The 26,458-nt window shown below is 41.9% G+C and overlaps 1 protein-coding gene across 1 annotated transcript in view; it reads right to left on the bottom strand.

The window, feature by feature from the left end:
* cdh23 (cadherin-related 23) overlaps window positions 1-26,458 on the bottom strand; it is a 415,870-nt gene that overhangs the window by 315,634 nt on the left and 73,778 nt on the right. The window contains exons 4-6 of the mRNA XM_062463257.1: window positions 11,497-11,639; window positions 7,064-7,111; window positions 6,533-6,625 (exon numbers count right to left, since the gene is read on the bottom strand). Coding sequence (XP_062319241.1) covers window positions 6,533-6,625; window positions 7,064-7,111; window positions 11,497-11,639 — 284 coding nt within the window. The remainder of the gene's footprint in view (window positions 1-6,532; window positions 6,626-7,063; window positions 7,112-11,496; window positions 11,640-26,458) is intronic.

A 26,458-nucleotide genomic window follows, 5' to 3' on the forward strand; every position in this document is an offset into this window, starting at 1 on the left:
TCAGGGCCTGACATTACATTTTAGAGGCACTTGTCCTTTGGACAAGTAGACCTACATTTACGTTTCACTTTTCCATGCACAAAAGTCACGTCCGGGTAAAGATTTTGCCTTTGACCAACGAAGATGAGCTGTAATATTATACAAATGAAGAAAAATTGAGGTGTTATAAAAAAAAATATTTGTTACATTAAACATTTACACAATTTCTGCAGAATAAAACACTTTCTGTTATTTACTGTATTGCAGCTTCGTCCCAATATCTCTACAGACCGTGCAGCTAATTTAATGCTCAACACTTGAACGGGGGCTTATTACTTGAAAGAAGAATTACTGCGTCTTCTCAGTTACACTATCAGGGCTTGGAAATACTGTGACTTGCAAAAGTAGGCAAATGGCTAGTAGAACATAACATTTCATAATTATTTCGGTAAATCAAACAGCTGCAAGACCCAGTGAAATGTTATATACAGCTAGTAAACTAACGTTAGCTAGCATCGCTAACGACATTGGCTAACTCAACTTCGGTAGGCTATCCTCAGTATTTGCAAGCTGGCCAGTGCAAGTACAGTAACATGGCATTTTATTTTGTTTGAGTTTAAACTTGTCCAGTGGGGCAGGTACATTTCTCTGCCCTACAAAATCCACTTGTCCCGGAAAATCATCAGTCGTTAGCTGTAGTTCAGATAAGTAGACTAGTACTACCGGTAAACTTATCTAGATGTAGAAAGAAGACATCATGCTAGCTATGGGCTAACTTGCCAGTCCCACCTAGAAATCCCCCCAAGATCATCCCTAATTAAATATTTTCCCCGACATTGTAAACACATTTCCGATTAGATGTCCCATGTTTTGATGGTACTAGCCTAGTGTTGATTTCTAAGTTCAATGGTCTTTAAGCGGGCTTTGGTCGGTCGTCTCCCCAACGTGACGTCATGCAATGCATTGTGGGGGAAAGAAGAATCATTGCAAAAAGTATCTACTTTTTCGTATTATATTGCGTTTTGTGACACCCAACAACATCAAATACAATGGATAAGAGTTTAAATGTTTATTACCAACAAGCAAATAGCGCAAATTTGTTGGAAAAATAAACCAGTCATATGGCCTTTAAATTATGATAATTATTTTTGCACCTTCCGCAACAGGTTTTTGTCGTAAAAACGGACACAAAATGGCTGTGACAGACTTCCTGTATCATCTCGGCTTGTCAAGCCGCAATCAAATCTTGTTTACATTAAATAAGCCTGCTCCCAAGCAGGTTTAAGCTAAAGGACTTGTTGCTATGACAGCAAGTCCAGAATGAGCTTCAAAGAACCGAACAATCCAAGATAATGACAAATCGTCAACAATCAAATCCAGCTAACTGAGTTAGCGACGTACGGAGAACGGGCCCATGGGCTGTAGTCTATCTGTTGTTTAGTCAAACATTGTTTTAGGTGATAGTCTTGTCTCAACACACACACGCACACACACATTCTCCTTGTTCTCTGAATGGGTGCAGTAAATCTAGCCAGCTCATTAGCAGAGACAGAGGGGATGCTAACAGTCCACCTGCTCCCCTTCACCCTCTTTATGGTTCCACAAACTAAACATACACACATCCACCCTCCCGACTGCATATCACATCAGTCACACATACTATTAATCTGCTCCTAGTAAAGACTGAGTTCTCTGAACTCTAACATACTTCCAATGTCAGCCCCCCACCTACGGTGGCCCACGGGTGCACAACACAACAACATTAGCGAATCAAACAAAAGTTGAAAACACAAGAACATTAACACACAACACAAAAACATTAACAAAAACGAAACCTTTATAAAAATGCTGCATTTCAGAAAACAATCAACTACTTACAACACCACAACATCAAGTGACAACACAACAGCATTGGTTCACACCACAACAGCATTAGCCCAAAACACAACAACATTTGCAGAAACTCTGCATTTCAAGTTGCTCACAACGGAAGTGCTCCAGACCACTGCAAGGTTTTTATATGTGATGACTATGTGATATCATTACTGTAAACTAGCCAACCCCTCTCTCTATTAAACAACTGCTAACTATTCAAACGGAAAGTCAACTTTTCCTTGAATTTTTACTTATTACAACCTAAATTCCAAAAAAGTTGGTATGCTGTGAAAAACGTAAATAGTTGTCTAACACAACAACCCAACTATTTAGCTAACTAGCTTAAACTCACTACGACCACTGCAGTTGGTCGCCTCGATACACAACAAACTATGTCAAACCGATTACATAAAGATGCGTTTTATGGCAAATAATACCATAATGAATATACCTGTATATTCTTGTGTTTAACTTGACTTGAGATTGATGAAGTGTTAGCTGCAAATACGTGTATATTTGGACGGTTGGCATTGTTTGCCCTCCCCGGAGACAGAGGTAACCTTAGGTTTAATGGCACAAATCCACAATCTCCTCCTCTCTGGGTTTTCTTTATCGGACGAAATTCTAAAGAAACGCAGCCCAGGCTTGTCTCCTCTTCGATAACTGCATCCGATAGAACAACTACACGGCATTTTGGCAACACAAAAGCAACAGACTCAAAGAAAATGTATGACTTTATAATGGGTGACTTTATAAATTCTATAAATTTGAGGGGGCAGAGCTTCAGTTCCTTCAGGCGACACAAACCCCCAGTATCAAGCAGAGAAGACTGCTGATTTTATTACGATTTCAAAGCCTAATTTAGCTCACTTGTCTGTTTTTTTTTCATTCGAATTTGGATGGGTAGTTAACAACAAATTCTTCTGTGGAGTGATGAACTTAAAACTAATTTCCAATGCCACTTTAAAGCATCTTTAAATCTTCAAATTCAGAGTAACCTTCGAGCAAGCTCTTGCTGTTGGCTCTGTTGCGGAAAAAAACGGGCCGCTCTTTTTGGCCATGGTGAGCAGCCAATAGCAGCGTTGCTGATCAAGGTTTCTACTATCGATACATAACATAACTCCTTTTAGACCAACACATAACTCAATCCAGCTATACTAATCATAAACAACAAGGGTGTTCGAAGAACCCAGTTAGCCAGATCATGATTAGCAAGATGATGTCATCTTGGATGTGTCATTTGATCTCGGATGTAATAAGCGACGTACGAAGAACGGACCCCTCTGCTGTGTTCTCGGCTGATGCTGTTGTTTTTTGGGCTAGTGCTGTTGTGTTCTCGGCTGATGTTGTTGTGGTGTGAACCAATGCTGTTGTGTTGTCACTTAATGTTGTGGTTTTGTAAGTAGTTGATTGTTTTTTGAAATGCAGCGTTTTTATAAAGGCTTCAATTTTGTTAACGTTGTTGTGTTGTGTGTTAATGTTGTTGTGTTTTCAACTTTTGTTTGCTTCGCTAATGTTGTTGTATTGTGCACCCCTGGGCCACCGTACCCCACCACTACCATCTTCCCATCAATCCTTGTCTGTTTCAGCACCTCTCTGTCATCATCACTTGTTCTATCTTCTTCTTGGATATTTATACTCTGCTTCTTTTTTACTTACTTACTGGATGTTTCTAAAACTCCTCAAAAGAAGTGAATACCAACAGAAGAATATTGCAGGGGATTTTGGCACATTTCTTTGGGCTGCTACCCACACGGATAGCTGTGTTGCTCATTCCACGAATGCACAATCCTTACAAGTTGTACCTCGTTGTAAAGGTGACTAATCAGGCTTTCCAACTATATAAAATGCATTGTATAAAATACAGGGGAGGAATAATCGACCGAAATAGCGTTTCCAAACTTTTTTTGAGGAGTTTATGTTATATGTTATATCTTTCCTGTCTTTTTTAACCCTTCTAATTTTACCTCTTTCTCATGCTCTCTCTCTCCACCTCTTATCTCTTACTCTCTCTTTACCTACCCACTTTCTCTTTATTTCTCCCTCCCTCCATTTTGTTTCTCTCTGTAGTCAACTTCTGTAGTTGTTATAGTGCTGATGGCACTGTTATCCCTGATTGGCTGGTAACTGTGGCATATCGGTGAGTGACAGCTTGATGGAGTGATGGTGCAGTGTGTTTGCTTCGCCTGCCGGAGGTCAGCTGAGGTCAAAGGGGTAATGAGGCCATAAAAATACGAGGACAAAAAGTTAAGAAGGGAGAGGATGAGAATAAGGAAGGGATCGAGGGATTGCGAAGAAGAAAGCAGAGGTAGAAAATGAAAGAGGGGGAAAGAGGAAGAGGGGAAGGATGAAAATTCTTTGGGCTGCTACCCACACGGATAGCTGTGTTGCTCATTCCACGAATGCACAATCCTTACAAGTTGTACCTCGTTGTAAAGGTGACTAATCAGGCTTTCCAACTATATAAAATGCATTGTATAAAATACAGGGGAGGAATAATCGACCGAAATAGCGTTTCCAAACTTTTTTTGAGGAGTTTATGTTATATGTTATATCTTTCCTGTCTTTTTTAACCCTTCTAATTTTACCTCTTTCTCATGCTCTCTCTCTCCACCTCTTATCTCTTACTCTCTCTTTACCTACCCACTTTCTCTTTATTTCTCCCTCCCTCCATTTTGTTTCTCTCTGTAGTCAACTTCTGTAGTTGTTATAGTGCTGATGGCACTGTTATCCCTGATTGGCTGGTAACTGTGGCATATCGGTGAGTGACAGCTTGATGGAGTGATGGTGCAGTGTGTTTGCTTCGCCTGCCGGAGGTCAGCTGAGGTCAAAGGGGTAATGAGGCCATAAAAATACGAGGACAAAAAGTTAAGAAGGGAGAGGATGAGAATAAGGAAGGGATCGAGGGATTGCGAAGAAGAAAGCAGAGGTAGAAAATGAAAGAGGGGGAAAGAGGAAGAGGGGAAGGATGAAAATGCAGGTGGAGGGAGGAAGGGAGGGTGAAAGAGGAGGAGGGAGAGGATGAGAGTGAAGGAGGAGATGAGAGGGGGGAGGGAGGGTGGGTGAGGGAAGAAACAGGATAGAACACAGGATTGGAGGTATGTCCTGAGAATAGCTCTGTCTCTCTCCTGCCCCTCCCCTACGCAAGTTAGCTCTACCACTGAGGTTTCCGAACACACCCTCAGTCTACACAGCACCATCCCTATCTGCTGCTCAGTGTACCTTGACTCCTATAGATCTCCAATTCTAAGTAGACACAATCAGTACACACCTAGCAAGCAGTGCATTGGACAAGGTGTGATATAAAAGTCTCTGTAAAGGAAATTTGGGGAAATGTATTGCTTAAATACATTACAAAGACTGTGAACTGAATCACTGAATTGTGGAGTTAGACCATTAACATTTTTTTTTTAATTTTGTGTTTAGGATATTTTGGGCGGGGCTGAAACCTTGCCTCGATGACACAATGGAGGCACTGAGCATAGCCCCTCCCCTAACACTCTAGAGAGCGCATAAGCTGTTATTAAAACTAATAAATTGTTATTTATTAGCCTAATGTTATTTGGCTAAGTCATGCTAATTACATATCGATAACATGCTACTCTAGCTTACTAACTTGCATAAAAGGGAAATCAAAAATTACCATTCGGTTGCAGACCGAGAAGTACGAGATTGATTCCCAGGTAGCCAGTCAATGTTCTATTAATTTGATTCTGGCTCTTCAGGCTCAAACTTATATGGCTGTGTAAAGCCAATCCTGCTTGGAGCATCCATTTTTGTTGTAGTTTTTGTTGTAGAGTCAAACCATTTTGTTGTAGGGGTATTTGACAGTTGAGAGAGGAGAAGCTTTCCTGCGAGTGGGCGTGGTTTCAGCAACCTCAGCGGACACGCCCCCCGCGTTTGAGATCTGAAGATTTTCACTTCTAACTTATTTTAGTTACTTGCCAATTTTTTTCATCATTCAAATTTGACTGGGTGGTTAGAACACGTTTTTCTGTGGTGTGACAAACTCAGAACTCATATTGTCACTTTACAGGGACTTAAATAACTATAACTAAGTAAATGGAAGAAGGTATGCTATAATCCAAGCCTAAACTTGAAAATTATTTCTAATTGGACAATAAGAAGTCCCAAAAAGTGATTTTTTGCTCTCCCATTGGCTGATGAAAACCTCCTTCCCTGGTCGGTGGGGTAAGCGGGTCAGACTAAACTGCTCCTCTTTCTGCTGTTTATTTCCTTGACTATGGATTGACAAGAGAAAAAGGCAGTGGCTTTGAAGATTTGGCGAAGACTGGGAGTGGGCTATGCTCTCAGTATAAACACAACTAGATATACGTGTGTGCCTGTCCAAGATAGATTTCAGACCCTGTTTGAAGTCTACCCCTCTACCTTCCCTCCACTCTACCAATTACTACATATCAAGGATTAGATGGGGGAGAAGGCAAAGAAAGGGGAGGGGATAGAGAACGGGAGGGAGAGGGGGGGAAAGGGAGAGGAGAGGAGCTGAGAGGAGAGGCAGTAGACAGGAAGGGGGGAAAGGACGAGGAGGAGAAGGCGGGGGAGATGGGCAAGAGTGATAGAATGCAGGAGTAAGATGGAAGGACTGCACTGCAGGGAGTGTTTGCTCTGTTAGGAGGGTGAGAGCACTCTCCCATTAAGAGAGTTGTTGTTGGCCTACCTCTGGGATGAACACAGTGTAGGGCTGGCCATGGAAGGTTGGAGAGTTGTCATTTACATCTCCTATCTGGATGTTCACCGTATCTTTGACCACCTGGGGGAAATTTACAACGAGTTTGGTGTGTAGTTATGTATAAAACACTCACAGACAAGCACACATACACGTCTCTATACTATGTAACATACACTCGGACATGTACACCACACACGCACACAGTCCAAGCTTTGACAGAGAGCAGTGTATGACACATAACACTGTGTAGGTAGAATGTCTTTGTGATACAGCAGTTAAACAGTAACTGTGAGACAGGTGTCAGGGTGAGTAAAGAAGAAAGAAGACAGAGAAAGAGAGACAAAAAGAGAGCGACAGAGACAGTGAGGGAGAGAGAGAGAAAGAGTGAGGGAGAGAGAGAAAGAGAGTGAGAGAGAAGTGTGATCTGCCTGAGGGGAAGTGCTGGGGTGTCAGGATGTGATGTAACATGCCATAGCATGGCCGAGCAACTTTTGATCACAGTGCAGAACTGTCTCTTACCCCTTGGCTGTCACTCACGGAGAACTCCACCTGCATCTCTGACTTGGTCTGGGGAAGACACACACACACGTCAGCACAGTACTACCATGGACAGACTGACAACTGATCACTTCTACATGGCAGGGAGCTGACACTTTAAACCCTGCCTCACAATTATTTTCCTCTCCTCTGTTATCTGTCCCTCAATAATAACCTTTGTGGTTGTTTAGGTTATCATCTAAATAATTTCCATGTGCCTCATATGTACAGTATGTGTATGTGTGTGTGTTATGGGGCGTATTCCGTGCCTATGGTGTGTAATCAGTGTCCGTTCACCGCGTACCTGATACAGGTGAATTACGGGTGGGCTACTCTGGCGAGTTTTAGAAAGCTAAGAATGAATACTACACCTTAGAGTTTGATAGAAAATTTGGTGTGCGTATAAACAGGTGTAATTTGTGCATATTACATTTAATATGGCGTGGGCACATGTGCACACAAGTGACATGTGTGCTTCGCATACTTTGTTCAGTGATGAACATCCTCATCACTAGAAGCAAAGAGCCAGGGCCGGATGCAAACGGGGCAGTTGCCCAGGGGCCCCCAACGACATGTCGTGTAACGTGCACTGAAATAAATTACAATGAGCAAGCCAACTGTCCATGTTTACACACTCACTGTTTAAGCACGACAAATTGGCCAATTAAATTGTGCGAATATTTTCTACCAGAAGACATACCCTTTACGATTGGTACAATGGTTTAATGTAAAGACTGACACAATTAAGAAAATTTTTTAGCCTAGCTAGACAGGCAGCGAAGAAAATAATGGCGACGCACTCCTAGCGCTAGCGGGTACGTTAAGCGAAAGCAAAAAAAGGAGAAAGAAGCGAGGAGCAGCTCTTTTACAAAGTGTGCCTTCTATCTTCTATTTGCTCGTCAGAGGAGGCACCTAGTGATGTGTCGTTCGTGAACGATTCGTTCATTTTGAACAAATCCTTACAAGGACTCGGGAGTAACGAGTCCTCTCAAAGAGAGATTTGTTAATTATCTCGTGGTCGCGCATCGGGAGAGGTAACTGTTTCCTCTACCAAACCAATGCAGGTCACGTGAAAAAGGATCCAAAGACTCGTACAAAGACCCAGTCGGGAAATGAACGAATCATTTCTGTTTCCTCTAGCTACCAGTACTAAGCCTATGCAGGGTCACGTGAAAAAGAATCCAAAGACTGGGAGTCCTCGGACTCGGTTGGCAGAGGAACGAAACATTGATCCGAGGACTCGGTCGGGAAGTGAAAGATTCGTTCATCTGCCGGGTACGAGTCTTTGGATCCTTTTTCAAGTGACCTGCATAGGCTCAGTACTGGTAGCTAGATAAAACAGAAATGATTCGTCCATTTTGACTGGGTCTTCGGATACGGATCTTTGGATAATTTTTCACGTGACCTGCATAGGCTCAGAAGAGGAAACAGAAAGGATTTCCCTTGTTCACTTTCGCGTGACTAGGTTTAGACGTGAATGATATTCGTTCACAAGTAATAATTACAGGTTTCATTATTGTAACCTTTTGGTACTTTACTTACAGTTCAGTGCAGCGTAATCGTTTGCCGTGATAATTGGTAAATGTTAGTGTGATAATAAATGACCATTTCAAATCATACAAACTGTCATGATACATTATTTTAATGCAGGAATTGCATTAGCCCGTCTGCTAATGTTAGCAATGGGGCTGACTTTTCCTGACTCTCTTGGGGTGGACAATAGAACGCGTCATTTTTGGCCAAGGCTAACTGTCAAATTATTCTGGAACGCAGGTAGCAAATGCATTGAATCGAACGTTCATAAAGCATGAATTAGCCTGAATGTAGCTAAGAACGCAAGGTCCTGGTCCTTTTCTTAGCTCAATAAGTAGCGACTACTAGCAATAATTTTAAAACAAATAGGCCAGTTAGCATGTAGACACTTACACCTTAATGCTATCAAATGTTGGTTGCAATAAACATTGAGAAAGTGTATGAAAATACTGTTTATAGTTTTTGCTGCTTTGGCTACCTTTCATAGAAGGTCGGCACCACTGAGAGACATATCTTAAACTAAAGTTTAGGTTATTTTCTTCAAAATAAGGTATGTTTAGTCAATGTTAAAACATACATTTTGAGAAAAATCTAGTTGAAGTCATGTTGATGAAAATCCCATAGGAATGCATTGGAATCTGAACGTTCTATTGAGAAAAAAATTGGGTTTTCCCTTGTAACTTTTTTCAGCATGTCGGCAGCACATGGACACTTCCTGAAAAGCTAGGTTAGGTCAGAGCCATATAAAAAGAGTAAATATAAGTAAATAAAGCAAGTACATTTCTCTTCCACTTGCCCTCCAAAAAATCCACTTGTCCCGGACAAGCCTTAATGTCGAGCCCTGAAGAGGCATTATTTAGTATTACATGCTATTATGCTCGCTGCTGGTAAGTATGATTTAATTACATTTATAGATTGTGTGCTGTTCATTTTTCATTGGCTGCTGTAGCCTACTGAACAATCAATATCATTTTGTAACTGACATAGTTTTACATAGCTGTGGTTGAGTTGATAGGAGGATAGGTGGGAGGGGCCCATGATGCCTTCGTGCCCAGAATTTGTTAATCCAGCCCAGACCCATTTTTCCCGACTCATTGTCCTCAAATTAACTTGTCTTGGGTCAATAGCCTATGTCATTCATGTTCGAAAACATTAAACATTTCGAAACAGCGATCTAAGCCATGCCTTAATAGCTCAAGCATCTAAGCGGGCAGGTGTTCGCAGGTTTCTGTGCTGCGCAATAGTGTCAGTATGCGCAGCACACATAACACCTGCCTGTGCGCACCCCTAGATATCTATCAAACAGTTAGGCGTAGTGTTCACATAGGCGTAGGTCTCGCGTATTTGAGGCGTATGTCAGGTGTAGTGTACACGACACGTACACGTTGTTCACACGCAGTGGCGGTCCTAGGTAGGGTTGGGTATCTTGGTATATTGGATTTATACGATTCCGATGCCGAACTGGTACTTTTAGAACGATTCCGATTCCTCAACCGATTCTTGAAAAAATGAAAGTAATCAAAGAAAGGCTCTTTTATAGTTTTTTTTATTATGGAAAATTATATAAATGTAACAATATATTAACGTTTTAAAGTAGCCTACTTAAATATAAGCCTATAATAAGTAAACCTAAGAAACCTAACACACAACTACAATCATTTAACCCTTGTGTTATCTTCGGGTCATTCTGACCCATCAGTCATTGTGACCCACCGTCGTATTGCGACAAATTTACCTCATACAAAAACAAAGTGAAGCATTTTCTTTTAACTGTCGGGCTGTCTCAGACCCCCCACATTGGAATGGTTAAAAGAAAATTATTTTTATTTGTTTTTGTATTGGGTAAAATTGGGTAAACACAACGATGGTTCGTTATGAACCTTTGGGTCATGTGACCCGAAGGCAGCACGAGGGTTAACAATAAATAACAGTTACAATATTAACAAGTAACAACAAAATAAATGTTGAGTTGCTATGCTAACTAAACCAGCTTCAAACTTTAGCAGTTCTTTTGCAGAAAAATGACCATATTTGCCTTCTCTGGCAAGATACAACACCTCTCCGGACTTATGGCATGTCCTGCACAGGAGAAAACTCTCTCAGATGGTGTCGAAGAGGCCTGTGCACACAGGTATGAGTTTGAAAGGACAGACAAATTGGGGAGGCTGTCCCGGGACCAGGGACTGATGTCTGCAAGCTGTCAAACACGGTGCATCCCTCTGCTTTAAGAAGTATTCTGTGTGTCGCCGCATGTTTTAATAAATTCGACGTGCTTCCCCCTTTGCACGTAATCGTTTTGAAACATTTGTTGCATTTTGCGATGTCGGAATCCTTGGCTGTGAAATACAGCCACACTTTCGACCGCTTTGCTTTAGACATTTTAAATGCACTAAAAGCTGGCTAACAATAGACTAGCAGAGCTAGTGCAATATGTTTACGAACGATCACGTGCAGTGAATGCTTAATATGCTTTTACGTCCGTTTTGGTGAGCCCAGAGGGAAAATATGGCATTTTGAAAATAGCCTTCATTCACGATAGCTAGCTAACGGTAGACTAGAGATACAGTGTGATATTTTACGTCCGTTTCGGAGCGACCGAGGGAAAATATTTCAGTCGACACATTAAGTGGAACCGAAATGAGGAACCCAAATGTGCGTTCTAATCCGGTCTGATTCCTACCGGTTGTGTAGGAACCGTTGTGTAGGTTCCCCCCCCCCCCCCCCCCCGGGACGCCAACCTTGATATCATTGCGCAGGCGTATGCAGTTGCTAGTGAGCCCTTTGCATATAAACCAGGGCACGGAATACGCCCCATAGTGTGTAAGTGTGTGTGAATGTGTCTACCCATGTGTGTGCGAGTGTGTGTGTGCGTGAGTCCTCACCTCGCGGTCCAGAGGCTGTCGGAGCCACACCACCCCCGTGTCTCTCTCCACAGCAAAGTACCTCATGGCCTCCTCCCCCACCACGCCATAGATGAGGGGCTCCCCATCAGCATCCTCTGCCCTCAGCTGGGTCACCGATGTACCTGCAACACAACAGGGGTCAGAGTTCACACACACATGCTCACACAGGTCATCTAGTAATCTTTTTCCCATTCTGAGTGGTGGTTGCGTAATGTAAGATGCAGTTACACAAACACACCCACACTCCCTAGCTGGGGTTAGAATAGCATGGCGATTTTAATTGGAACTGCATCGGTTCAGAAGCTTCATTCATTACAGACAAGGAGTCTAGACAGGCTGGCTAATAAAACCCAGAGGTGGGGCAGACAGGCTGGCTAATCACACCTAGAAGTGGGACAGACAGGGTGGCTAATCAAAACCACAGGTGTAGCCCAGCCAGGTTAGCTAATCCACCATGCCGGACAGATGTGTCAAGGTGGGCAGTGCCTGGGGCAACAGGGGAGTCTGAGATGCACACACATACACTGGACATACAGAAGGACATTAAGTGATATTAAGAGGTTAAACCACACAAACAACACTCTACACTAAAATATCAAATTAATCTCTCTCTAGCACCTCCTCTCTTTGACGGTGTCGGTAGTCCATTAGACAGTGAAGGTGAAGCCTAGTTAAATCAAGGCTGCCACTTCCAGCCCTGACTGCTAAACACAATGACCAATTAGGATCCACAATCACACACACCCCTTGCCTTTTATTAATACTTTCCATTTTGCCCTGAAAGGCTGGCAAAAAGAGACTAATTAATATCACGATTTATGAACCCCTCTATCGAGTCTAATGAGATTTATGCTAATTTGGGCTCTTTCAATGTGAATAATTATAATAAAGTTATTATAAATTATAATAACCATAATTTGGTTGAAGATGGTGCAAATCAAGCATTTTACCGCACTGTCATCAATAATAAAAAAAAAATTTATCCTTCACACACAGGCACTACCAACACACTCTTGTTAGAACTCGTCAGCAGGATCCAGTGTGGACAGTCATGTAATGGACAGCAAAGGATGATAAAAAAGGTGCAAGATGAACTACCGAGGAACAGTGAATGTGATGGATTGTTTACATTAGCTCTAACGGTTCTTAGCTTTGAGTGTGAGTAGGAAAGCATTAAGGAACTCTCATATGTGCAAGTGAAAGAGTATGGATGATATGTGCAGAATGCATGCTACTATAGTAACTAGGCTACTTAAAGTTGTAGGGAATGTGAGTAAACATGTAGCGCGTATAGTGTGTGTGTGTGTGTTTTTGGGTAGAGAGAGGGTAGACTGTTGGTGCTTATCTGTACCACCGAGGCACCCAGCCCTTTCCCCTGACAAATTATGCTATTTAGCAGCAAGTGATGCCAGTATTACTGTTGTGAATGATACAGAGCACATTAACAGCTCCGCTTCCTCCCCTGCTCTCCACCTCTGCTCTTTTGACAAGAGTGATGGGCTATGAGGATCATCCCTCTCTCTCTTTCTATACACCTCCCTTCTCTCTCTGGCCCCCTCTGTCTATGCATTCCCCCTCGGTTTCTTCCCCTCTCTCTCTCTCTCTCTCTCTCTCTCTCTCTCCGTTTCTGCCTACCCTGACTCCTCTCCTCCTCCAATCAAGTCCATATTCCCTAAACAGACCAGGAGCCGTATTCACAAAACACGTTAAGGCTTAAAGTAGTTCCTAACTTGCCGATTCAGGAGAAACTCTTTAAAATAATGGGTGTCAGTCCTAATTTAAGGACTGGCAGGACAGGACAGGACACCACGGTCGGGGGCGTGTTAGACAAGTTAATACAGAGTTGTAGTCATGGCCAAGCGTGCAACATTTGCGTAAAAATACACAATATTTTACTTTTTTTAAAGATTACAGTAGACTACATGTTACGCCACCTATGTTACTTCCTATAATGTATTAGCATCTTCCTAAATTGCATATCATTTGTGTTACGATTTTATTTCATGTTCATTGGTCCCTGCATTGCTGCTTCAGACTGCGTACTGCCGATTCGAGTTTGCATAAGCGTGAATGTGGGGCTAGCCCTACGTTATACGTTACCTATATTAAAGAATGTTTTATTGCGACTATTTACAATCAGTTTGGAGCAAGTGGGGGGGCTGGTGACGTCATCGGCGATAATTAAATGTTAAATATAAAAAATACCGCTGCAGCACAAACGAAAATTTTTACGGCACAAACGAAGCACAAACGATTGAGACAATTTTGGGTGTGAGTGACCTCAGGATGACCTATAAAACATTCTTTAATATCAAAAAAATGAAAGCAGCAGAAATGAAAATAATTGCAGCACAAACGGAGCACAAAAGATTGAACTACTTTGACGATGTCTTGCGTTGGGTGGGGGGCCAACTTCACACAGGTCGTGATCAATGTAAATCACACAAATTTAAGTAGGGCAGACAGCCGGTAGCCACACTACAGCGTCATTTTGTAATTCAGACCTGATTAATTGTCTGTCTGCCTGGCGCCAACATTGGTCGGCAAGAAGAGCGAGGAGGGTAGAATGTCTTTGCTTGCTAGCTTGTTAGCTTCACAAACACAAGATAACTTGAGAAAATTAATTAAGTGGATTTCATACTCGAACAGGTTATATACCCCTATATAAACACTTAGTTTGGAGGGAAAACTTGGAGTAAAGCGACTTGGTGGTGCCCATCAGCCACGGGATATTGTCATCAACTGCTGGTAAAAGTAATCGGAAGTTTAACGTGGAGTGGTTTTTGAAGAAAAAGTGGCTAACGGTTAGCATAATAAGGGACCTTTCTCTTCAAGTGAGGCCTCAGGCTTGGTGAGTAAAAGCATATTTTATCATCCTGCCTTTGAGGTGCTGGTCCATGCATTGGTCATATTTTTGGGAGCGTTAAGTGGAACAGCTTGATTTTCTGCCCCATAAAGCGAGAGAAAGAAAGCATATGAGAAGTTTGGACCAACATCGAAGTAAAAAGGCGACATAAAAAGGTTAGTATTCATTTTTTCATTCTTTTACAGTTTTTCAAAAGAGCAACTTCGATTTTAGTCCCATTTCCAAAAGAAACTTCTCATATGCTCTCTCTCGTTCCGTGGGGCTGAAAATCAAGCTGTTACACAGGCCTGGAGAACTTCCGTTGTGAAAACTGGATGCAGCGTTTTTGGTTTGCGTGCTTTCGTTTTTGCAACGCGTTTATGTACTGCAGCGTTTTTGGTTTGCCTGCTTTTGCAATGGTTTATGTATTTTCAGCGCGTTTATGTATTTGGTTGTATTGTGTGTATTTGCAGCGCGTTTGCTGAATGCTGCGCATGTGTTGTCAAATTAATGAAGATGCTTTCTTAATTTGCTTGTGTTTTGTCTATTTGCATGTGTTTTCTTAATTTGCAGCGAGTTTGCACATGTCGGCCACCGTATATTTGGCCTACTGCAGCCACCGAGTACCGGTGATGTGCAATTTGAATTTGTGTGTGTCAGGCAAATGTTCTAGTTGGCGTCGCTATTTTAGTATGCAGGATGGAAAAGTGAAACGTAAATGTAGGGCTACTTGTCCAAAGGACAAGTGCCTCAAAAATTTAATGTCAGGCCCTGAATGATCACTGTCACTAGATATAAAGAAAACGTTGACGTTCACTCGGTGCTATTCACTGACAGTAAAACAAAATTGTATATGTGCACTGCTGTTCGTAGACTAGCTCCAGAGATCGTTGCTGCATTGCTAAATGATAGCAACTCACCAGGACACTTCACCAACTCTCCACTCATTCTCCTCGGACCATCCATTTAATTGGCTTTGACGGCCATCAGGTCTCGGCAATTCCTCATTTGCCCTCTCATGTCGAAATTATACGGCTGCTGGCCATCATACACATTAGTGGTTTTTACCACCTCTTCTTCATCCCAGTCAGTCGTCATAGTTCTAGTACTAGGCTGAGGCTTCTCTCCTCCACGACTCCCCAACGTGAAGTCATCGCCGATTTGCGCTAATATGCTAATGCTAACACCAAAAACACAGCCGGCTAATTTTCAACCGCAGTCCCTGGGCAGGTTATTAAAAACAGTTACAATACAAACAATCATTAAACAATGATCACACGCAAGGCAACGTAGGACAAGCAAGACATAGCATACAGACAGAGAAACATAGAACAAAAGCAACAAGACAAAATCCATAAAAGCAACAAAGGGTTTCCACACCTCACAAGCTACAGACAACATGGAAAGCGGCAATACACAGCTAGGGATTATGTTCACAAATCTGGTTGACCTTTAGCCATGTCTTCATGTTTTTGGTTAAAGTATGAAAGGTGGTGCAGTTATGTGTGTCTGATGGCAGTGTATTCCAGACATGGGAAGCTCTCACAGAGAAAGCGGATTTACTAAAAGTGCTATTCCTTAATGGAACTATACAGTCGCCTCTCATGGCAGACCTTGTGGTTCTGCTGCCATATGTTTACATATGCATGCATCAGTAGATTTTCCCAACTCAGGAGCTCATGCTTTCTGAGGATGTAACAGTGATGATAGCTGTTGGGCTTTCTATCAAGCACTTTGAGAGCCTGTTTGTAGACAGACTGAATAGGTTTTAATGTTGTACAGCAAGCTTGGGCCCAACTAGTCAAGCAGTATGTTAACTGGGGGAGTATCATAGATTGGAAGTACAGTTTTGCTACCTCTGTAGTTAAACAATTACGTATATTCAGGCCTTATACCTCGGATGCTACACAATAGCTATCTTACTGTTAATGCCATCATTGTGCTGGTAGTGCGGGAGGGTTAATTAATGTATGCACTTGGGAAATTGCCGCCCCCCTCTTCATGCCGCCCTAGGCGGCTGCCTATGTCGCCTGTAGGAAGGACTGGCACTGTCACTAACTATATTAGGCTATAATTGTGAGAATGCTGTTAAGCATTGTCACTATTGTTTTCCTGTTTCTCTTTATTGTTGGAATGCAGCATTCCAACAATAAGCAAGCAACTTCTTCTATTTCTTCCGTGGCACGTTTCAGCGCCTTCAAATCTTCAGCTATTAAAACCATTCAGCTATCAAAAAATTCAGCAGTCTCAGGCCATTCCTGCTATGACTTTTCAGCTTTGTACCTCTTATGCTTGAATTAAAATTAATATAAATCAATATTCATAATATTTTTATTATGTATTTATAGTTTTCCAATTGAGTTTTTTTTTCAAATCCTCTCAATCCTCTTAAACTTATTCAACTTTCAAATCCTTCTTCTTCCTCAATCTTTCAGCTACATCCACCATTTAAACTTTAAAATGTTGACAAAACCCTAAACTATTTTTTACAAATTCAGCTTTTTGATACCTATTCAACTTTTTTCAATATCACTGTATGTTTCATGACTTTTTCAAACCGTTTCTGAGATTTACATGGGTGTGTACATGAAAGCCTGGAGTGCAGACTGAAACGCTTAAAGGCCGAATTATACTTCTCCGACTCCGTTACGGACAGACGGACGGACGCAGTCGGACGGATTGGTTGAATTTATAGTACTCCGAAGGCTGTGGGTGCTGAAAACAATTCACCGCCAGAAGAGTAGGTGGCGCAACGGTTTTTTGTAAGTCGTCGTTGAGTGTTTATTTACCTAGGTTATCGAGAAGTCGGAGCAAATGTACAAATTAGCCGTTTCATCAATAAAATACGCACATTTTCAGAAACTACACTGCCCATTTCTCGTCACATTTTAATTCAGATGCTGATTTACATGTACTGTTAAGCTGAAATATGAATTGTAAAAACGTACAGCAATGGCGGTCAAAGGATTCTGTTCGTCCTGTTTATCACGGCAACCCCGCCCCCGCGGATAGTCAGGAAAATCAGGAGGCGCACGTAGAGCTCTCCGAGGGGCTCGGAGAGGGAATTCCTCGTCGGAGAGGGCGTTCCCTGTGTCCGTCTCCGTAAAAACGGAGAAGTATACACAAGTTTTTGAGCCGTTTCCGCTCTACATCCTAAATTCCTCCCCTCGATGCAATCCACTTCCGTTCTGGCGGGCTGGGTTTGTTTTGCTAGCTAGCTCCGTTGTGCCGATAAAGCACTGATATCGCAGTGACAAAGAGGATATAAAATTTACAACACGAAGAAAAGTGGTTCGGGAACGACATGTGTGGTAGTTGGTTGCAAACACTCGAGAAAGCACCTGAACGAGTGGTTAGATAGAGTGCTACGACCACAAACCAGCTACGAAGAGGCAATGTCCATGCGCTCCATTGTTTACATTTTTTCGCAAGCCTGATACCGACTCGGAATCAAGGACGTGGCTGAAGGCATTGAATCTAAAGAAACCACCCCGCACTCACTTTGTTGACCAAAAACCAACCAAGGATAATCATATACAATCGCCCTCCCCAGCCAAAGACGCGTCAATTCACCCAGCGGACCACTGCCTCCACCCAGAATCTGATTAATGGTTTACTACTAATATAATGTCATAATAAATCATAAAACGTTCATTGATTTGTGAGCCATGCTTATTATTTTAACGATTGAAAACAGATGTATCACAGACGACCGCTATATCGTATATGTCGTCCAACAGAGATTATGCTAAGGTAAAAGGTAAAATTGACTTTTCGAAAGTAAACGTACTAATAATATCAGCGTACATCGTATTGTACATTAAATCTCACAATTGTGTTTTATATCACAATGTTAAATGAGCAATAAGTTAAGTTTAGCATTTGTTGACGCTTGGAACTCTCCGTTTTGATTACATTGAGAGCAGAAAGTTTGTCCTCCCTACCCAGATAAAGAAACGCAGACTTGAATCTGAGGGTAAGTTCAACAACTTTAGCTATGAAGCTGACAACACTGTGTTAGTGTTAATTATGAAGAAGTTGTCATACACTAACATTGCTACCGGTATTTTGCTAAGGCAGTTGATTGTTTTGGATATGTGACAAAGAAAGCCCACGATAGCTAACGTTATATAATCAGAATGGGATTTATTCGCCATGAAGGTTTGCACAGACAAGGAATTTGCTTTGGCAGGTTTTTCTCATCGTCATGTTATCCTCCCAGTTCTGCACTGAATAACAGTAACGCCATCTCCAGTCAATGTAGTAGAACCGTGATCCCAAGCATCGACATCACTGTGTTTACACCGGCAGACGCTGTGCAAACCACTTCCGGCGGAAATTAAGTGCATTTGTGTAGAGTTATGGCGGAACCCCTGGGATTTGGCACGTAAACTTGTGTATAAATCGGCCTTTAGAGTGGAGGGGGAGCTTCGGATGTCGTTGAAATATTTCTAGTTTGCCAGCATTGCCACAATTTTCGCTCTTCATGCTTCCTTTTTGGATCAATAGATAGCTAATTTTGTGCTGGTCGTAGACAGTTGTCTGTTGAATCCAACAGACGTACACATTTGTTCAGGGCCCCGTTCGTCGTAAGGGTTGAAGCTAAGTTAATCAATTGTCCCTTTAGTCCGTTAACATTAGCGATCCGCATCCAAATCATGTGGTTAATTTCAATCAGGCTAAACGTATCAGGGAAACTGCACGTGCACGTCCTACTTCAAAAGGCAGGAAAGGTCGATCACCAAAACCGTGATTTTCTAACGGTATGATGGCGGAAAAGACGAAAGAGAGAGCGGTGATAGGCTATTCTCGCCATCCGAGCAAACTATTATAATGAGTCTCTACGAAGACAATAAGCATATTATCATGGCTAAGTCAAACACCGCCACCGCTGCCAGAGCAAGACAAGCAGTTTGGCAAAAAATTGCCGATAAGCTAAATGCGAAAGTTTTGGGGAAATGTATAGGCTCATCTTAAGTGCCTCATTACCCCAATCAATAAGATCACATTTCTTTAAATGTGCCTGCTCGTATAGGCTTAATGGAAATTAATAATCGAATGAGATCTTGCTAGCGAAAATAATGATCTCAACTCTTTCAGAATAAGTATACTAGATAAAAACAAGGCCAAAGAGTATCTAATTGATACGAATTCATAGACAATTATGAGGATATATGTAGGCTACTGCGCTTATATCATGTACTATATATGCGTATATGCATGTAGGCCTATGTGTAAATCCCTCTTTGATTTCATTGACTGGGACATGGCCAGGGAATATGATGAATTGATTCATAAGCTGGTTAAGCGCCAAGTACTTTTCTTACAGCAACGCATGCTGCGGCTTTGCCAATGTTTTCTGCATCGCCTATACTGTATAAAAATGTAGCCTATACCTTACGCAAAAAACCTCAAGGCTATGCAGTCTGAAGCACAGTTAAAGTTTCAAGTAGCCTAGCTTTATTGTCAATTTCTTCACATGTCAAGACATAAAAAGGAATCGATATGACGTTTCCCACTCTCCCACAGTGAAACATATATAAAGCACAGGCACAACAGATAAGACAAGACATTTCGTAAAACATAGCGTTACATATTCACATACATCAGCATAAGCTCACAATAAAGCATAAGCCTACTTCTTCTGTTTAACAGTTCAGCTTTCAGCTTCTCCCGCATTTTAGGCTATTTTAGCTCTTAGCTTTGTTAGATGATGCAGTTCAGCTTCCACACTGCCTCTTGTGTGTGACTCACACATTTTTGAAATTCATTTCAGCTTTCAGCTTGCGGGTATTTTCTCATTTCTCACTTTTATACTTTTTATAATATTAAGGTTTTTGTGCTAATTATTCTCCCTTTAAAATAATGGTAAATCCTTTCAAATCATTGTTGGAATGCTGCTCCAGCCCCTTTCAAAAATACCTTTCGGTTGCTTTGAAGCTTCAGCTTATAACTTTCTACAAAATGTTCACTATTTTCAGCTTTTTTAGCATGGTCAGCTATTCCCATTTAGGTTTTCAGAATTTTCACTGCTGTTTCGCAGGAACAGCCTTTTCTAGTTAGATTTGTCATGCCATGAACATAATAATGTTCATTACAAAATTGTTAAATCTGCTTAAAAATAACGGAAATAAACTCTATAAACAGCCGTCATGTATGTGTGCAACCATTTGTAAAACTGGCTACAGCGAACTGTAGATTATCAAGCCTTTTCTCCTTGTGCTCATTCAGCTCAGGTAAAACAACGATCGGCTAATGCTCCCTTTTGTGCTTGTGCACTGTTCGTATCATAGAGTTAATATTACTAGAGGAAGAACTTTGGTCTTCCAAGATGGCGTCCCCATTCATTTCTATGAAAAGTGCTCAGTGGCGCAGTGAGGCAAGCGAGAGAACGAAACTGGACCGCGTCGGAAGTTTCCACTTCCGACTCTTCCGGTCTAGCTTTAAACAGTGGCTGTTGATCAATACAAAGAACGCTGAGAACGCAAGTACATTCTTTTGAAGAACGTTCTTGCAAGCGTCCTTGCGAGAATGGTCTCGCAAGTCCGCAAGGACTTCTGGGAAATCAGAAGGGTTCTCGCTGGTCAAGTCACCATCCAATGCATCCTTGATAAAAGGGGCGGATCAGGAACATTTCCGGGTATTTTTGGCATTCTTGGTGACTTGTGTTCTTTGGATTGGAACATAGAGTTAATGTAACTAGAGGAAGCAACTTTTGTCTTCCAAGATGGCGTCCCCATTCATTTCTATGAAAAGTGCTCAGTGGCGCAGTGAGGCAAGCGAGAGTACGAAACTGGACCGCGCCATCTTTCCACTTCCGACTCTTCCGGTCTAGCTTTAAACAGTGGCTCTTTTTTTCCCTAGCTCCGAGACCTCGTGCACGCTTGCAACTAGCTGTACACGTCATACTTTGTGACAACCAATCGCGAGCATAGATTTATATGGTTGCGAGCGTGTGAGCTAAGGCATTGCAGTGGCAGAATGGGGTACAAGTCCGATAAGAATCAGAGACATGATGCAAACTTTACAGAAATGTATGCTGTCACTGTATAGTATTCCTTTCACTTGGTTTTTAGAAATAGGCTATAGGGCTAAATATAGGGCTATTCTAGATGGAACTCTTCACATATGTTGCTTTTTTTCTTGTGATTTGAGTATGATTTCCAACGCACTGTATCGGATTAAATAAACTGTTAACATGAACACCTATAGCTCCGTCGTTGCTCTCGCCAGGCAAAGAAAGCTTAATAGTTATTTTGGTAACAGAAATCTTCCATAATGCAGACTTACCATAGCTTACTGTCAACTGTATATTCAAATGAAATGCCACGAAATTCACACTGCCTTCAATTTACATATCAGTGTAGAAATGTGGCCTGTGTTTTATATGTTCAACCCTACAAAACCAAACGCCTATTAATGGATATAACGTGATCTAACAAGACTTGGTAATAATGTAATAAATTGAGAAGTGTGTCTAAAATATTTTATATTTTATAATAATATATTTTAGTCTACTTTATTGAACATGTGCCTTTGAAAGGGGCATATTAACAGAACTATATACAAGACGTTTCCATCAGATATAAGTGGGGGTGAAACAGAGTCACTGAGGACCTTCATTGTCCCACAAAAGCAGTCTGGCTTGATGACACGATCAAAAAAAGAATAATGAGTGTGTTTAACAAAAGCTTCTAATATTATTTAAATATATATCATTTCCTATTGTGGTTATCAGTTAAAGTATTAATCTTCGTCTTTGCTCCAGATAGACATGTCAACAATCTATGCTCACGCTTAACATAATATAATATTTGCCATCATGTCATGAATGTTTTTACGAAAAATCAAATCTGTTTTAAAATAACGGGAATAAACTATATTAACAACATTTCATGCATGTGTGACAACCATTTGCTAAACTTGCTACAACAGGGCAGGCAACTGAAGCCATTTCTTTCAGCTCCAGGTAAATCGGCTATCGGCCAATGTGAACCTTTGTGCTCGTGCCCTGTTAGTATCCGCGAGCACATTTGCAGGCAACTTTTATTGACGTAAGCAAATACATGGGGTGCTAGTTTACCCATTTCGGATTGGTTTCAAACTTAGCAAAAATCAGGAAAAATTCTTCTATGAAAAAGCTAGTAGTATGAGCCAGGTTCGAGAATCGAACTAAAATTATTGGGGGAGATAGTTTTGTAAATGTTGACTGGAGTTAATAGAATAAAAACGACCGGAAGAGACGGAAGTCTAACAAGAAATGCAATACCACCTACATCCACCGGGGCTGTTGCTTCAAGCCGAGGGGCGAGGGGTGGGGGCTTGGTTTCCACATTTCCAGGCAACTTTTCTTGACGTAATCAAATAAATAGGGTGCTAGTTTACCCATTTCGGATTGGTTTCAAACTTTGCAAAAATCAGGAACAATTATTCAATGAAAAAGCTAGTAGTATGAGCCAGGTTCGAGAATCGAACAAATTATTTGGGGGGAGATAGTTTTGGATATGTTGACTGGAGTTAATAGAATAAAAACGACCGGACGAGTCGGGTAGCAAATCGGAAATGCAAAACCACCTACATCCACCAGGGCCGTTTCCTCAAGCCGAGGGGTGGGGGTCTGACGACAACACCTGATAGAAGCAAGCCGCTCTGTCGTTAAAAGTGTTTTGTGGAGACACGCTGTTTGTTGATGTGTTAAATAAACACATCAGTAGCAAGAGTGATTTTTGTAGCTTTACTGGTATGTATCCTATATTTTGAATTGGTTTGTGCCCCACCAACCTTTTACATATAAAAACACCACTGGTCGGGTAGCTTATAATTATTGTCATAGAGTTATTAGGGATGCAGAAACGTCCCAGTAACACAGGACTGCCTACTCTCACGCATTGGCCGTGAGACACACACATTTCAACCAGTTCACACACTCTCACGCCACACATTGTATTTCTCACGCTGAGAAGGCAACGCCAACCAAGTAGTACTGCTAACGTTGTAAACAGTAATGGACGAGGCGCAGATACACTAAAGCAACATAGACGCGCGAACACCAGTGAAAGCTCTTCTCGGGGGGGGGGGGGCGCCCCTTTAATATAATGGTAGGGGAAACACTGGGATCTGTGAAGATGAAGTGGAGATGTTTTCAATGGTGAGAAACATGGCCATAAAGCTAGGAGCAGTAAGATGAGGTGGAAGGAAAGAGGAGGGAAGTCAAAGAGGAGGTGGAGGAGCAGAAGAGTAAGCAGCCATTAATTTACTCAGAGCCTGGCTGGTTTTAGAGAGGGGGCCATGGGGGGCGCTAAATCAGCCACCAGGGACCATCAATCCCTGTTTGATCAATAGAAACTCAGGGAGCCTGACTGGTACACTAAGGAGGTTAGGGGGTTAGGAACGAGAAAGGGAGTAATGTGAGAGAGGAAGAGAAGGGAGAGAGGGGGTAGAAATGGGAGAGAGGGGGTCAACACTGTACTTTTATCTGTATTGAGGTTGCTGTTCAGAGCATACAAGACAGGGGCATATCACCATAAGCCAAGGTTCTCAGAAAGAATAGAGAGCTGAATACCAGTCAGACCTGCTCTTCATCAATACTTGATGGCTTGTCTTCAGCTGAGGCAGAGTGTCAGCCTCAAGGTCACCTGATCCTCAAGCTGATGAGTCAGTTCACCAACACTCATCTTACTACAGTGTTCCACTGACAACAGAAGACCATCAAACATCAGCGACAAATAAAAACTAATCCTAACCCCAGAGTGGCTTTGAAGGGGGGGGGGGGTAGACAGACAAGTAGCCCGTCCAATCTTTACATTTGGTCCGAATGCCGTCCAATCATTAGTGCCAGTCCAATCTTAATGATTGATCGTTTAGTACTGTTTGGTCCGGATTTGAGCATAAGCAAAAATGAAGGTGTCAGAATAAACACAAAACACATATCATGGTTGTCATGTGTGAATCCGGCCAATTATGAAGTAGCTGTGTCGTCACCAGAGCTTGTGCAGCCACTCTGGAGATGCTACGCTAGCTGACCCAGCCGGCTGCTATCAAATCGCTCTCGCAATACTTTGATGGCATCATGTCACAGTGACGTGGCATCAGCTCCGTCTCAAGTCAATAGGTGTATTCGACTTCATGCGCCAGCGGTGCCGACAGCAGCTGGCTGACTTGAAGCAGTGAATGCTGGTTAGGCGCCGAGGCTATGTCACTGTGACGTATGCTATCAAAGTACCGTGAGATCGATTTGAGAACTGTTGGCTGTGTAGCCGAGCGCATTTTCTCGAGAGCAACTGCATGGGTTCTAATGACGACACAGCTATTTCATGATTGGCCAGACTCACACATGACAACTTTGATGCATGTTTTGTATTTATTCTGACACCTTCAGTTTCGCCAATGCTGAAATCCGGACCAAACAGTACAATTGAATTAAATATTTGCCTTTATTGACAGACTGCAATAGCCTACTATTGTTGAAGAAAGTGTTTTAGTCTGCCTCGTCACCAACGGAAAGACTAAGTTTAGTTGAGTTTTGGTTGTAGGCCTATTATCAATCTGCAGATTGGAGAGAGTTTAGCATAGCCCAATACATAAAATAAATATATCCAATCAATTCTCAAAATGTATTTTTTTTTAAATAAAAAACCTTGATTGATGATTGCGTTGACTGTCAAGCCAACATATTTGTCAGTTGTTTCTAAACAGTGTGTTTAAGGTTGAGATAGACAATCTGTTATAGTCTACAATCAAGCAGGAGACACAGAAACCCTACATCACGGCTACATCACAAACCAACGGAGACATTTGGGAAGATTGACAACACAATCTTCTAGTTAATCATCGAAGTTGAGAAGTAGCTTATAGGCCTACATGGACCACAGCACGTATTTTACAAAGACTACGGCAAAAAAGACAACTGTTACCATGTTATGTTGGGATGCTGTTGCGACGGCTGTTGGAATAACACGTTTCCTAAATATAGCCTATGCCATGTTTATGTACCATGTCAGTGTTACATGTGAAAAAGGAAAGTCAGAGGAGGTGAAAGGCTTGATGACCCACGCGGAGAAATGTGCATCTGGTGTGAACAGCCTCGCGCCATTCGTAGCCGATCGTGGCGCTTCCGGGCGCTTCGCAGCCAGTGTGTCCCAGGCGTAACGCGCCGCAGATGTGTCCGGTGTGAATAGCGGGTCAGGCTAAAGAGTATAGAAGACAGGAGGCGAAGCTCTGATGTGTTTTTGACAACCACCTCTAGATGGCATAAAGGTAGCGATGCCGCCATTTTGGACTGTGAGTTAGTCACAGAGTATAGAAGCACTTGCTGCTTCTATAAGAATGTAAGATGTTTAAGATGACGATTAACAATGTAAGATCAACTAACCTGGCTTGGATAGCATTTTTTTTACCAGACATTTCCTCAGAAATGTATTTGTGCAATTTTTATCTGTAAAAAGTACTTAGTTTATCCTTGGCTCATAGGATTTGCCACTGTGTATTTAACTTGTTCTTTTAGCAGCCAGCTAGCGACGAAGTATGATGACGTAACCGTAACCAAGTGGTGTCTCATTTCATAGGGGTATGTTTTCACCCCTAGCCCTTACTACTCGGTTTCGAGGGACAAGGGCTAGGGGTAAGACAGAAATGGGATTCGGCCTTGGTCTCGAGTCAAGTACCCTTAAATGTTTCACTAGTAGTCAACTTTCAAGCATGCCTTCTGCGTGTTCGCAGCGGCGGATTTAGTGATTTTGGGGGCCCAGGCAAAGACAGGCATGGGGCCCCCTTAACTCCTATTCTCACTCTTTTCAATCCATATAATAATTAATATAATAATAATAATAATAGAGAGGGTAACACTTCTGGGTAAATTGTAGGGTGTGCTTGCTAGCGTTGGTTGCAGATGGGTCCGTTTATTAACTGTAATTTGTACAACTGATATTTCTGTAAATATATTTTATATAAAAATGCGTACTTATTATTTATGAAGATTGCATAGATTTAAAAGCATTCATTTGTTGCTGCTCATTTACAATTTTGATAAGCAGCCTCAATTGAAAAATTGGATCAAACGAAGATATTGGGCAATCCGGTGTAAAACGGTCCAAACCT

Source organism: Osmerus eperlanus, chromosome 6 (genome assembly GCF_963692335.1).
Source record: "Osmerus eperlanus chromosome 6, fOsmEpe2.1, whole genome shotgun sequence".
Lineage (NCBI taxonomy): Eukaryota > Metazoa > Chordata > Actinopteri > Osmeriformes > Osmeridae > Osmerus > Osmerus eperlanus.